The sequence below is a fragment of the Eurypyga helias genome, unplaced genomic scaffold, assembly GCF_000690775.1.
Source record: "Eurypyga helias isolate BGI_N326 unplaced genomic scaffold, ASM69077v1 scaffold12465, whole genome shotgun sequence".
NCBI lineage: Eukaryota > Metazoa > Chordata > Aves > Eurypygiformes > Eurypygidae > Eurypyga > Eurypyga helias.
In genome coordinates, this window is record NW_010253530.1 from 1,186 (window position 1) to 17,045 (window position 15,860).

The window sequence follows — 15,860 nt, forward strand, 5'->3', positions numbered from 1 at the left end:
AAGGTAATATTTTTCAGTTTTCTATTTAGAATTTTCTTTTAGAACATAGTCTAAAATTGCCCCCACAGCCTGTGGTAGTGTACTAGCATCACACCAATGTAAATGACTTCATTTTAATGACAAAAACCTTTATAAAAAGAGGAAAGCATCGATTACTACTTTTGGCTTTTAGTTTCAAGCAGCCCAGGCTACTCAATACCAAGTGTATACAATTCTCAAAAATAGAATATAAGAAAATCTGTCACAGTTTTATCATGATGAAAGTATGTATCTTCGATGTGTCATGTAAAGGTGATAAGCAGTAATTGCTCTCAGGATACAAGCAGTAGTATACAAAATCTACTGTGCAACTGAAATGTGGTTATGAAATCCAGGCATTAAGGGAGTGATGCGTTGGCTGCTCTTTGTGCTGTAGACATTCCCAAAGAGTTAGCTCAGGACTTCATAGCATACACTCCTTTCCACAGAAATTTGAAACCCGTCAAAACGTTTGCTGTTCTTCAAGCAAACGATGAACTGCTTTAGGGTAATTTTGCTGATTTGTCTTAATATTTTTTTGTTCAGTTTAACAGAGACTGTCACAAGTAATGTCAAGCCTTGTTCATCTAAGGTAAGATTTTCAATTACTTTGCTTAGATAAGATAATGAATGTAAGTGAATGATTTCTCAGAAAAGTGGCATGTTTTTAAAATGTAGATTGCTCTATTCAGGGTAGATACAAAAATAGAGAAGAATTAGCTATTTTCAGAGAGAGAAAAGAAACTACATTGCAACTGTAGGAATTCTGTATATTAAAACATTTCTGTCTTAATGCCTTCATCACAGCTCAGTTGTTAGGCCATATTTTTAATCTCATCTGCATGGCTGTAAATGCAGAGGAACTATAGGTTTTGGCAGTGTCACAGTTTTTTCTTGAATCGATTAAGTCAGATTTAATGGCCTGTTTCATGTTGACTTTTGTTGAAAATAAATATTGATTAATAATATTTGCTTGACAGTATTTAATTGAACATCCGGTGAGTAGCTGTGATAAAGCCCTGGAACAAACCATAGTTTCAAATTCTCTATTTATAAGTTTCAAGTGATCTATTTCTAACTCTTACAGAATTTTCTTTTTCCTTCACTCTGTTTGTTTCAAAATCAAAGAAACATATTCTTTTAGTTCTCTATCATTTATCTCCAGGGACAAAATGCAATTACATTAACAATTAAGGAAACCTTTTTTTTTTTTTTTTGTAAAATCTCCTTGTTAAGAGTTTTATATAATTTTTACCTTCACTCTTAAAAGCAAAAATCAGGAAAAAACTTGTTCAGTGTTTTGCCAGCCTACTGCCAATAATACAAAGAGAAACCTGAAGCTGGAAAGGAGAACAAATATGTTGAAGATATACTTGATTATAAATAAGTTTTCTTTTTCATTATAATATTTAATTTTCTAAGGGTCCTATTTACCTATGAAAACACAGTATATAAACACACTACAATGCTTTGCTGAGATTATGGAATTGAAAAACAAAGACTCAAAATGAAAATGTGTTTCTTAGCCTTTTTACAATGACACATGCTTGAGGAATTACTTTTAGCATTTCTTTAAGGGATGATTCGGAGGCCATCCCTTATTTTATGTCAAATGGCACCATGGAAGAAAAAATTTTAGATATGAAAATATTATTTTAAAAGAACATTAATAGGTGTAACTACTTTTACCAATGCTTTTGTTGTTACTATTTCAGATAATTGTATGCCTGTGAAGAGTATCCCTTTATTCTTTCCTCTATAAGAGCATCAATGTTGAGTTTGTTTACAGATCTGCTTGGGATTGCTTGTGTGCATAGATTAATAACTTGTGCAAATATTTCCATGATCAGAGTCTAAGTAATTAATTCAGGGACCTTCAAGAACAAAAGTGTTTTTCCAATATGGGCTAAATCCAAAACCCTGCTCCTTTTCAGTGAAAACAACTGTTAGCATTTGAGACGCCTGTTGTCTGGGTGTGGCGATTCCTAAAATGTGAGCTTCTTAAATGCTAGATCTGCAAGTTCTTGCTGCAAGTTCACAGTGCTCACAGCTAGAATAGTTTACCAGAAATGCCAGTGGCCTTTTTTAATTTACAGAGGTTATTCTTTACCTCTGACTCTCTCTCATGAGGTATGGCTAAGCAGAAGACCCCTAACAGGCCACGGTCTCTGTCAATTACTGCCTGATAAAGCTTTAAAAAAATAGGTTTTGAAGGAAGATCCATGGAGAAATCTACTTAATTCTGGCAGACTGAGCTATTTTATATATGCTTTATGATCAATTTATTTCCCCCTCCATTGTTTGGTACAACAGGGCACAAGGAATGTTGGAGCTGTGGAAGAACCGCTCAAGGCAGAAGAGAAAAATAAATCTGCAGATATTTCAAAACAAAAAGAACAATGCCTTGTACCATGTGATGTTCAAGCTAAAATTTTACGAGGGGAAAAACATTACATGTGCAGTATGTATTCATGAAGAATACTCTCAGCACCAAGCTACGCAATGCCATGCTGTGCAATCCTCTGCTATGCTACGCTATGCTGTGCTAATTTATTTTTTAATCTTCTTGAGCACATGTGACAGCCTGTGACCCTGCTGCCCAAGCTATTGTTCAGAAAATTTGGGGTGCCATGTTTTTGGGGTGCAGCTGCTGTGACAAAGTTAGAGTATAATCATGTTAGTCTCTCCTCATAAACACTGGTGAGCACAGGCAGCAGCTCAGCCCACCTAAGTCTGTGTAACCCTCTGAGTGTCGGTAGCGGTAGTAGAGGAAGGGTAGAGTGTCTGTCCCTCATTTAAACATCATAGGTGAGTGTGTGGGAGTTAGTTAGGTGGAAGGAAATCTATACTTTAGCTTGCCTTTTATAGGTATCTATACAGGACATTATCTATTCACTGCCTTAACAAACTATACAGCAAATGATGTAATCAGCCTCAGAAAAAATTATCAAAATTCTTGTCTTTCCCATATAATTTTTAATACATAACATTAATTTTTGTATTTCTGGCATTTTTGCCTATATTTAGGAAAAAAAGAATCAACAGGCGCATGAGTAAGTAGCAGAGTGAATGAGTAAACGTAGGATGACAGGAAACATTATGTATTTGTCTTTTATAATTTGTATTTCTGTGGTATCCATTAACTGGTTATCCAAGCTGCCCAAGAATAAGATGAAATTATTCTTCAAATTTTAAGAAGAGCCATCTCTTCTTAAGATGTCTTCACTGCAACCAGTGAGGCTAATGTGGTTAACATCTTTGGATTTAATCTGTTTCTGTACTACTTCAATTTCACTTTTAGGCACCCTAAGGTTAAAGACCTTCAATATTCACTAAGATATCATAAATAAATGTGTCATTATTCAGTTAATATTTCTAGATTTATGATAACAAAGTGAATGAATATACTTCTTTTAAAGGAAATTTGCAGAACTCACTTGTTGAATATGCAAGAAGCACAAAAAAACTGGTAAGAAACATGATGGATGATCAACAGTCTTCCTTGGATTACCTTTCTAATCAGGTACTTTTTTCCTCATTATGCAGAGTTTTATTTATTATTTAGTGTTAAAAGTATTGTCTAACTGAGGAAAATTAAGCATTTATATTGTCGTTAAAACCATAGAATTAGTCTCTATCAGAATTCCTTGTACCTCGGGGAAGGTGTGATTTCCACTTCCACAAGGAGTGATTAGCACCACCTCATCCATAATTCCGTGGCATACATGGCAGTAGGGCAAGTGACGGACCCCTCCTCCACACTGGTTCCTATCTACAGTCCTGTCATATTTGTATAGATCACATATTATATTCCCATTGACTCTGACAGTAGTTTACAAACACTGTGCACTCAGTACAGATAAAAAGCCTTAATCAAAATCAAGGAATTTTCTTGAATTAAATGGAATTGTGCCTAAGAATGATTTTGGATGCAAAAAATAAAAAATTGCACCAATTCACACAGTAAACTATGAATCACTAACACATCAGAAAAATTAACTTTAGACTATAATCACTGAGTCAAAAAGAACAACTTTAGAATGTAAAATTTCTCATTGCAACCTATTTAAAGATCTTTTACTTGAATTTGCAGGTAAATGAACTAATGAACAGACTTATTCTTTTGAATGCAGAAGTTCTGAGAAAGCATTTGGATCCATTTCCTTACAAAGCAGTTCAATCTCATGGTAAGTATCTTTTGCAATTAGTCTTGATCTCTTCCCTTTTTATCTTTGCATCTTGACAAAGAACTAATTAAAGGAAAGGTAAGCAATTATAACATTTACAGTGTTTATTCTGTGTTACTATGCACATATAAACTCTGGAATATTTGTGTACTGTTTCAGAATTTCATCATAAAGACTGATTTAAGTCATTTGCAGTGGATAATTCTGGGCATCCTGTTCATAAGTAGTCTGATGTTGCTAAATGGCACTTTCTTTTGTAATGAAATTAAACCTACTCAGCATTTGCAAGAGCCTTCTTCAAATAAGAAGGAAGTGGCTTGAACACTGGACAGTTAATCTCTGTAGTTTCCATCCCAGCTAAAGGAAACTACCTCTCAGCAGTCCTGCTGGCTGTAGAAACTGCTTGCTTGAGTGTGTTTAACACAAACCTGGCTTAACACTTACAAGCAAAGGGATTTTAATGTATACAATATGATAGAAATGCTTTTACAAATATAAATACAAATATTTGCAGGAAAAAGACATCCTTCCCCAGATAATGTGTCTTTTTACTCAGTACATGTGTTACCCAAGTAAAATCTCTAACATAAGACCCAGGTACATAATTTTTAATTTCTGTATCATATCGATTAAGATTACAAAGAACTTCCTCTATACAATGGAATTTATGCTTCTTTCTGAGCTTAATGGAGTTCAGAGAATTTTCACTTAAAAGGTAAATTCATGATGAAACATGATTTTTAAGTTTGCATGAGAAGAAAATGCTATTTGAGATCATTCATATGTTACCAAGAAAAGTAATAGTCTGTGTTTAAGATGTATTTGGGGTTTTTTTATCATATTTTGCTAATGAACTTCATAAAATACTTTGTTCTCCAGGACTGGATTGCACTGATATTAAAGATACCATTGGTTCAGTTTCAAAAACTCCAACTGGTCTGTACATTATCCATCCAGAAGGATCCAATTCTCCTTTTGAGGTAATAAATTTATCTCTCAGGACAGTCACAATTTGTTTTGCACTTAGAATATATTTAATAGATTTAAAGTGTTTTCCTTGACAATTTCTCAACAGCTGAGTAAGGAATGTATTAAATAATCCAAATGTGTCTGTCATTACTATAATTTTGATGAGTTTCTCATTTTCTACAAAGAAATTTAATCTCTGTCATAAGATCCCATCATCCGTTTTCATATACAGTGAAAAATGTACCAAAGAGGAAAGCCCAAGACATTTTCCAGCACCCTGTTTGGACATTGAGAAGTGCTGTTCTTTTCTGGTTTAGAGATGGAAAACTGAGGAGCCAAGTGACTGCTTCATTTGGCTCGTAAAATATGACCTTTGGGGTTTTCAATTATTCTGCTGGATGACTGTATACCGTTGCCTTCTCTTGAGGGATGACTCCACTGATGCCTAAAGCTTGGACCACGATATTGTAAGGGTATCTAAAAATAGGTGCAGATGTGCATTAGTTTGAGGAGTAGATCTAGGATTCATCATCTAGGAGAAGAGAGTTTGGGGTTAATTTCCTCAGGCTCAGGACATTCAGATCCACACAAACACAAGGAATACTTTGTTTTGTCTGTTTGTTTCCATTTCAGGCTGTTCTGCTCAGGGAACTCCTTGTGCATGGTGGAAAGACAGATACTGCACTTTCAAACCTTTAATTTTGAAGTACACGCTGGGGTCATTATTTTTTGGAGAAAAAATGTGGAGTTTAAGCCAGTTAATAAATAGCAAAATTTAATAACTAACTTTATAGCCTTTATATAAAACGAAGGAAGGATGAATCCCTTTATCTCTAGCCAATTGGAACCCTACAAAATGCTACACAAAAAGAGCTCAAACTGGTTATGAAAAGGCTTCAGAATCATGCTAAAATCTCAAAAGAAAAAATGGACTTGGTTCTGCAGATCCCTGATAGGAAAATCTGTCATTCTCTCTATACAATGCAGCGAGCTCAGGGAAAAGATCTGTAACTCAACGGCAAGTTTCTTCCAGGTAAAAGAAAGACGAAAACACATAGAAGTGTTCACAGAAAGAAACATGAAGAAAACGTTGTCTGCCTCACGCCAGGGTGAACCGTAGCACAAAATGCATCTGTTTTACAATTTCTTCTGGACTGAAGTGGATTCATTGAGGAAATATTCATACCTCACCCAAATTACTTTTCCTGAGAGATGGTATGACCAATCTATGTGAGAAAAGTGATTTATCAGTTTACTTATAGCTTTTGGCAAATAAATCTGAAATGATAAAGTTCCTTTCCCTTCAAAAGTATTTTTGGCACTTTTCCACATTTAAGGTTACTGCCAGAATCTGAGAACCAGTCATATGAGTGGAAGGGTTGTTTAAGGAAAATGAGAAACAAAAGAAAAGATCATAATAATTTGATTAAAAGCACAAGGTAACAATAAATAATGAGAAAAAATATCTGCAGTCATGAAATGAGTGTCTCCTTTCTTGTCTGGCAAATGTTACACAGAGCTGAAAAAATAGTGCCAAAAAGTTCTCAGAGAAAAATATCTAAAATACGTGTCTTTCATAAAGAATGTTATTTTAAGCAAAACTGTTTAATGCAAATAATTCCATGTGTTGAAGCATAAAAAAATGTAGAAGAGAATGATAGATGAACAAAAATATCAAGCTATTAAAACATAAACAAGAGCTTGTAATGCATTTTAAGGGGTTAATAGACAAGAGCTCTGGAAGTTCTGCAGACTAGCGAAATATGAAAAAACACAGAGAGGCAGAAAACCATAGTAAGAAACAGAAAAACAGAAAACAAAACCATCCTGAAACAATTTATTTCAATGGAGACCTTTTCAGCAATAATCTGCCCTTTAAATGTAACTGAAACTAACTCAAAATGTCTTTAGAATCATTTGCATAAAGATACCCGAAAAATGAAGAAAACTGTGTAGATGACTTGATCCTGTTGTCATGCTCTCATGTTTGAAATCTCACGTTTTCAAAAGCGAGTCTAAATTTTGATCCTTAACTCGGGCTAATTGAAACCTGAATTCCAGGAGTTCTAAGAATATCTCTTTTCAGTGGTAGTGGCCAGTTCTCGTCCCAGATTAGTCCCAAATGGGCTTCTGTCTGAGCATTCAAACACAAGGCAATTAAAACTGATTTCACTTCTGGAAAACTGAATCACGATCACTTTCCGATACATTTTTCACTGAGTACATTTAGTTCAATGATATTTTCAAGGTGGGTCAGACAAACTAAAGAGGAGTTCGGAATATCCTTCTTACACTCACTAAGGACACAAAGGGAAGAAATACTCAGTAGAAGCATCCTCCTGCTCATTCAATTTAAATTGTACCTGGCAGTCATGCCCCTCATACCTTGCATGATATGAGACATAGAACAAGCTGGAGAGTGGATTAACTATTATAAGGCTTTAAGAAAGAAAATTGCACCATTTCCAGCATGTAAGGGATTAAGAAATTACACAGCGATTACGGTGTTTGCGTATCTATCTCATATTTTTACTTAGCTGTTGCATGTTTTGGTGCTAAATTTAACTGGCTGATGACCTTTCATGTAGAACCAAATCTGATCCTTCTGAAAATTATCACCACTCCCACTGATTTATATTGGACTGGAGATTGATGTTGCGACCAAGTGGGCTCCTCTTTGTACTTCTGACTCAGCTGGAGCAGTAGCCAAGCAACCATCTTCTCAAGACAATGGATGAGGCAGTGGGGTTATTTTTAATGAGTTTTAGGTATTAGCATCTAAATATTCATTTTGGAATCTTTTGTATTTCCATCTATTCCAGTTCCACCCTTCTTGGGTGACTGAAATAAGCATGTGATTCTCCAGGGAATAAAGCCCATAATTTTCTTTCATGCACATGAGCCTTAGTATGATTCATTCAGTATTTGTGTTGCAAGGATTGCTCAAAGCATCCAACGGCATGGACTTACTTGAAGATCCAAGATTCCCCAGGTTGTATTAGATCACACTGCAACTCTGTCCTGTTGCTTTCTTGTCATTCACAGGGAAGACATTAAGTCGCAGAGGTTCTGAATGTGATGTTGATGTGTTCCTGTCAAGGAACAAGTCTTTGGTTTCATGAAGAATGCCTGGCTAGTACAGGCAGTGGGAAGCAGCACGTAAAGTTCAGACTGCCATGATTTTTTTGAGGGTTAAACTGACTTCCATCTAGACTCTACTTATAGCAACTGGCTAAGATTTCAAATCACTCTTTTCTGAAACATGTTTCATTGTGTACATTCCCTGTAGCACGAAAAAAGAATTCCTTCTTTACTCCATCAGTTGTGCATCTCCTTAGGGTTGTGAGGTACTGATAACCAATGTTATATTCTGAAATTACTTTTTGTTGTCACAAGTAGCTTAATGGCTTGTCGTGGTTGAACTCCAGTGTGCTGGATTCAGCCAGGAAAGAGTTAAATCTCTTTACTGTGGCTGCTAGGAAGCTGTGTTCCTGGATGCAGAGAGCAGGATACCACGAAGCTGCTCTCACAAATCCTTCTCCCCTCCTCCAGTGGAGGGGAAGAATCGGAGGAAAAAGAAATAAGGAAGCTCGTAAAATTGAGATAAGAACTATTTAGTAATTAACTCTAAATTAATATATACAAATACTACTACTACTAAGTAATTAAAATAACAGAAAATAAACCATGATACAATATGATACAATTATGATAGTTGCTTTACATTTTCCAGGCATCACAAGCACAGTATTTCTGGGGAAAAAGGTATGGTGATGAGGGGGAACATGTAAGAAGTTGTGTCAACTTTGCTTCACTAAAATGAAGGTATACGCAGTGTTAGTGCCCATATCTGTAAGATTTTGCACGATTAATACATGAGATTTCATGCTGCTTCCACTTCATGCTATTATTAATACACATTAGCATTTATCAAGGCTTATTTATTGTATCTGATATGAGCAGACATTTACACACAACCGTTTCTACTGGTTGAGGAAATATCCAAACCAAGAAGTCCAAAATGAACATATTAGAAAATACTGCAGCTTCATTTTTTATTTTCATTGAGCTTTTTGTTAAGATATTTGAAATGTATGTTGCTTAGCAAAACTCTGAATAGTCCACCCTTATTTAATTAAAATGTTTTCTTCATGACAGCTGTTTCAAGAATGCTTAATCATATCTATGTCTATTTTAGGTTTTGTGTGACATGGATTTTCAAGGAGGTGGATGGACTGTGGTTCAGAAAAGAACTGATGGAATCATTCCATTCCAGAGGACATGGTCTGAGTATCTGGATGGATTTGGTGACCTTTCTGGTATTAATTTTGAATACTTTAAAGTGCTTTGGACCCAAAGACCCCATTTCTGCTGTCCTTATGTGAGCTACCTTCCACTAAATTGTGTGGGATTTTTAGTAGTACAGAGAGTAAAGGTATTGTTTCTTAAAGGTTTTATTTATACTTGAAGGTTTTTTTCACCAAATCTATTGTGTGATCTCCTCAATAATGACTACCACCCTACTAGACTCTTTAGCCATTGCCCATCCTCAATCTCACAGAAGGTGTTAAAATGTTGTTACATTTTTTTCCTGAAATAATATAAGCTCTTTCTCTCCTTTTTCTCATATTTAACAAAAAAAAAAAAAAAAAAATCTTACTTGGTTTTAATCTCATTTACTAAATATTTCCTTAAAGCATAGAAAAATGAGTTGTACTTCATCATTCAGCATGCGTAGGTAGAAACAGAATGGAAATATTTCAGGAGCTAATATGAACACAGATGTGTTACTACTTTTTCACTGCCATGTTTCATCCAGCAAATCTAAAAAGAGTTGCTTTTTCAAGACTTTATCTGGGATTGCAATGGAAGGCCACAGTTTTTCAACTGCACAAAAAAGCGCAGCTCATATGGGGCAACCTTTCATGGAAAAATGTATGATTTACAGAGGCAGTAAGTCTCAAGAACAGGGTTTGAGTTTTGTTGCATTTCACAGGACGCTAACATTTACCACTCCTCAGTATTGGTCTTGGGAACGCTACTGAATTCTGTTTAAGCAAGCAGATCTTTAGCGCATCCAGTTTTTGTGGTCTTCTAAGGCATATTGAAGATGAATGCTTGAAAGTTAACATGGGGAGAATTTTCTATAAAAGTCACAGAGAAAAAAGATGATGTGCACGTGGGAACTCTTTCCATGGATTTTCCAATGAAGTAGGAAGACTACTCTGTACCTTCTTTAGTCTTTCAAAGACATCAGATAACTTTTATTACATTTGGTTCAGGAAGCAAGTTCAAAACCTAGTAGAGTTTTTTCTTTTTTCTTTTACACTTTCTGTTACTACAAGTTTATTGACTATATCTTTCTGTTTTAGGGGAATTTTGGCTTGGACTGAGGAAGATTTTTCACATAGTAAATCAAAAAGCCACTAGTTTCAGCCTTTATGTGGATTTGGAATCAGAAGATGACAAGCATGCCTATGCATCATATGATGGATTTTGGATAGAGGATGAAGCATGTTCTTTTAAGATCCATCTGGGACATTATTCAGGAAATGCTGGTGAGAACCTCCTTCTTTGAAGTATTTAAAGATAGCTGTTCCCTTTCTTAATGTGAAAAATGCATTCAAAAGAGTAATTCTTACTTAAGATAACTTTAAAAATGTTCAGTGTTAATCTGTTTTTCTCTATTTGGTGCATAATGAACACTTATGCAGATAAATAATTAATGATGTAGTGATTGGTTATGCCAATATCAATATTTACATAGTAAGAAATAATTCTATTGCTTCAAGGTCTTTAATGGAATAATTGAATAAACACTCCTTTAATAAAGAAAACTAATAAAGAAAATAAAGGAATTTTAAGGGATTCAAGTCCACAGAATCTACATATAATAGATAGGGGATTTTGTGCATGTTTGTGTACATCTCACAGTCCATTTTTTTAGATGTCCATTATCTCATCCCAAATTTGCAGATGTTATTGGAAGTCTTCCTGATGCTGCTTTGTTGGTTCAGAAGTGCCCAGACAGTGGCATACAAAGGATAGAGAAGGAAACCAGCTGGCACAAATTAGGCCTACAGTATATAACAGTTACGAGCTGATATATAGACACAGAATAAATTACAGTTCCAGACCTCCCTTAATACCATAGCTATACCAAATGTGCAAAGATTTGTGTTAAGTATTGCACAATGTCTTACTGATTTTTTAATTTTTTTTCTTTATGTTTACTAATATGCAAGACTGTTCCTCATTACCAACATAATAGCTATTTTCTAAATGTGTCGGTGCTTTACTCTACCTGTATTGGAAAGAAACATTATTTCTTTAGGAAGACGACAGAACCAGTAACCACTGACCTCTGTGTTTTAACAATTCTATTTTATCTCATGACTAAGTCTGCTGCTTTGGGCACATCACTGGAAAATCTGAAACTAACAACACTTTTTGGTTTTTTTATCTTTTCTTCCACTGTCTTTGAGGAGCTTTGCCTTCACAGTTAGTGTGTGCCACTAAAAGCAAGAACAATATGAAGCAGTTTAATTTAATTTCAATTTCTTCCATAATTTTCAATATTTTATACTTTATCTTCCCTGCATCTTTAACGGATTGCCAGCTCATTATCCGGTGCTCTTGAACTATTTTTGCAGAAATCTATTTTTCTAATCAATTCAGAAGAAAATTTTGTGAGTTATTAAACAAGTAAGAAATGTTATGTTTCTCCATAAATAACTCTTTTATCCTTGTGTTTTATCTGTTGTACTTAGGTGATGCATTTAGAGGGTACAGAAAAGAAGATAACCAGAATTCAATGCCTTTCAGCACATTTGATGTTGATAATGATGGATGCAGGCCAATGTGCATTATTAAAGAACAGCCTGTGAAGAGCTGCAGCAACTTCAGTGATAACACTGGATGGTGGTTCAACCAGTGTGGCCTTGCAAACCTTAATGGCGTTCATCGCTACACAGGTAGATTTCTTGCAACTGGGATTCACTGGGATACATGGACGATGAACAACAAACCAGTCAAAATTAAATCAGTTTCAATGAAAATTCGGAGAACCTATAACCCATATTTCCATTAACCTATAAGAATAGAAATGTATCTCTTCTTGGATTTATGTGGGATAATGTATCACTGCATCATAAATGCCTTTCATTTTCATTTGAACAGGTCAGTCTTAAAACTTTATTAGGTATTTCCACAATACAGTTACTAATCTTTATTATGAAATGTCAACATCTGTAGTGTTCCTGCTTGATTAAGAAGATCTGAAGAAGAATAGAGTTTTCAGTAAACATATGAAGCTTAGTGTTTGTCAGCTTTTATTCATGTCTCTTACGCAATCTCAGAGCCAGTGGAAAAATTACAAAAAAGTGTGTAATGCTGACTTTTGAATCTTTTTTTTTTCTATGCTTTCTGCATAGCTGAATTGCCAAGAATTTTCAGCAAATTTTCTTTTAAAAAGCCATATTCCTGCCATTTTCATAATTATTTTTGGAAAAATACCTTTTCTTCATCTGATGCTAATTTTCCAGAATCAGCTCTTCTCCCTATATTCCTTATCAGGCAAGATGACGCTGACTTATGCCAACACATATGTAAGGTTCTGTATGCTCTCAAGGCCTGATTTTTATACAAGTAAGGTAGATGCTGACATGCAAGAACTATGGTCTGTTTTGTACTTAATTTTCACAGTCAGTGTATTTCATAACCCAATTTTTACTCTACCATTGTCTATTTCACAATTCACTACACATGACACTTTTTTTTCCCAAAGAAACTGTATAGCCTTCGGATTTTTAATTTTTGGACATATGGGCCTGATCTTATGTTTTTTGTTCCTATTGGCAGTCACTTTCTGAACAAGAATGTGGTAATGAACAAAACCAATCTGAGTTTTATAAGTACATTTTAAATTAAGTAGTGTGAATTGTTGGAATTTCTATCAATAAAAATAGAGTAATATCAGTAAGAATTTGAATATTGTCAGTAAAGCAGTTTTTCTGAAACCTGGTGTTTATTCTATAGCAACCAGCCATGGTATTTCTCATCTCTGCTTCAGTTTCAGTAGATGAGCTCTGTGGTAACATGTGGAATGGAACCAGATAAAAACTATGGGTTTCCTCTTTGCTGTCTTGTACTTTGACCGAACATTAATACAGTGAGCAGAAGTCATCATCAGTTCAGAACCACCATGATTTAGAACTGCTTTCCAAAAATGTATGTAGCTATTGGAAGAAATAAAGCTTGTGGTAGTGTGTGTATATGGTTACAAGGTTAAGGGAGAGAAAAGGTTCCTCTTTTCTTCTATGCTTGACCAGTGCTTAACAATCGGAGGCGAAAAGTTGCTAAAAGGAGCAGGTCTCTCTCTGCTAGAGAGCTCTCACAGGCCTTGTAAAAGCACTGTCAGAGAGGGGGTAGCTAAAACCCTTGGGGGAGACTGAATTCTCTGAGCAGGGTGGGATTTGTTGTCAGACCTTGTAGCTTTTGGAATTAGAGGTGGAGAGATAGTATGAACACCCTCGTTAGCCACCCCACTCCCCTCCAGTTTTATTAGGCACAGAATCCCTTTCTAACAGCAACACAGACTCAGCAGACCTCTAAAGGTTGATACTAAAATGAAAGCTTCTGCACTAAGATTAAGAAGCCTTAGAGCAGTTTGTGGTTGTTTAAAGAGCAGTAATCATGGCTGCAAGCCTGGATGTTGGCACTGTTGTAGGGCTATTATGTCAGGAGTCCCCAGGCTGCAGTACAACACTCCTGCTGGAGAATGCCAGTGGCTAAATTTCACAGAAATTTAATGGCTTTGATGAAAGCCTTAAACTCTGATGGTGGGACCTCTGCTCCGACAGCCAGGTCCACACTTGTGAGCAGAAAGGAAGAGTCTAAGTCAGGAATCTGGATGCTGAGTGTGGAGCTAGAGTCTACCGCCACCTTGGGCTCCTTCTGGCTTTATTAGAGTCGTGCTCAGAAATGAAGGTGGAAAATGAAGACTGTAGTTCTGTACTGACAGGTATTACCACATTTAACTTCCAGGTTTAATTTCTCCTTTGTCAGCGTTGGTTAGATTAGATGGCAGTAACAAATCACAGAGGAGATGCACCTGAAAAGGTAACTTAAGCTTGAAGGATCCTTCTGTCAAATAGATGTTGGATCTTAAAACCAAGTGAAATTGTAAAGCTGAACAAAAAATGGATTGAATTCTTAATATCAGTACTGGGGGTCACAGGAATATTTACTGTTCCTTGGAAGATAAAAACATTTACAAGACTATTTGCAGAGACTGCTTTGAACTCAAAAGATGCACTTTAATACCATCAAGTATGGCTTGACCAGCAAGGTCACAGGTAGACACTTCTCTGAGGCTTAAGAGTTCCTTCCCTTTGTAGATAAAATTATTTCATTTGCCCCAGGATTGACTTGTGTCTTAGTTGTGCTGTGAGAGCTGGATCTGCAATGTAAACTGCAATCAGGATGAAGTCCAAATCGCAAATCCTAGGCAGGTTTTCACTCCTTTAAATCGTTCGGGTATGTTTTTTCAATGTTTGTATCTTTAGCCAAAGATGGACAATGCTTTATTCCTTTTTCAGATCAGAAACCATACATAAAAATAGAGATTGTTATGAATTTCTCCTCTTGTATTTGCCGTACTATCTACTAGTCATGATCACACTTAGTGCTCCTGTGGTACCAAAACAAGTAATTGGGGAATAATTAATATAATTTAATGATTTTATTGCCTTTCATGGAGTCTAGCAGCTGAGAGGATCTAAACAAGGTTTCTATGAAAATCATTCGATCATGGGAATCTCATAGTATATCATCATCTGAGTGTGCTGAAATGTGAGTATTGGTATAGTCTGGTTTTGGTTAAAAAAATAGTGTATGCTTAGAAAAGCAGAGTGCTACAGATCAGTTGTCAGCTTGCCTGGTGCAATTCTGAAGTGCAGCAATGACAATAGAACATTTTCCATGTGATAGATGGCTATTGTCTTCAAAGGTTCATTACATTTCCTCTCTAAGAATAAAACAACTGTGAAAACAAATAGTTTTTTAGTTAAACTCAGAAAATCTACAAAGACATTAAACTGATTCCAGGGGCCTGTATTCCATATTTACAGCTGTTGATTCCCAAACACCATACATAAGATTTTTGTGGCCATATATTTGGGACTGGTAATCAGCCAGTTATAGCCCAAACAGTCTTGTTTCAACTAAATAAAAAGGAACATGTGGGGTGTATCCTATTAACAGAAACTGATTGAGTGTTCTAAATAAAAAGTAGCTTAGTTAAACTGCACTTAATAACTATTCCAGGAATGATATTCCAGACTATGAGAAATTGTCTTTAAAGGACATGTAATTTCTGATGTTATGAAACTGCATTTCTTTCTTTTGTTTTCTTTTTCCAAGAGTATGTCTTCAATTTGTAAATCTCAGCTTGGTGAACTCAAATTATTTGACCCAGTTTATGATGCTACAGTAATATAAATAAATGACAACATGGTTTCCATAGCCTGAGTACTACTGACGTGGCAGTGCAGGGTTCAGTGTATCAGACATCTGGAAATAACAAAACAGTACAACCAAAGGCATTTTACTTTCCACTTGGAAAATCCTTACTTGGACAGTAAAACAGCCTCTACTTAGATTACTCTTTTTTTTTTTTTTTTAAAC

General features: G+C 35.5%; 1 protein-coding gene across 1 annotated transcript; it reads left to right on the plus strand.

The window, feature by feature from the left end:
- The first annotated feature begins 382 nt into the window (after nt 1-382).
- ANGPTL5 (angiopoietin-like 5) lies at nt 383-12,791 on the plus strand. Its single transcript, XM_010152701.1, has 8 exons — nt 383-610; nt 2,332-2,479; nt 3,438-3,541; nt 4,112-4,205; nt 5,085-5,185; nt 9,373-9,493; nt 10,547-10,732; nt 11,945-12,791. The coding sequence occupies exons 1-8, from the start codon at nt 512-514 to the stop codon at nt 12,262-12,264; spliced, it is 1,173 nt and encodes a 390-aa protein (XP_010151003.1). The 5' UTR covers nt 383-511; the 3' UTR covers nt 12,265-12,791.
- The last annotated feature ends 3,069 nt before the right edge of the window (nt 12,792-15,860 follow it).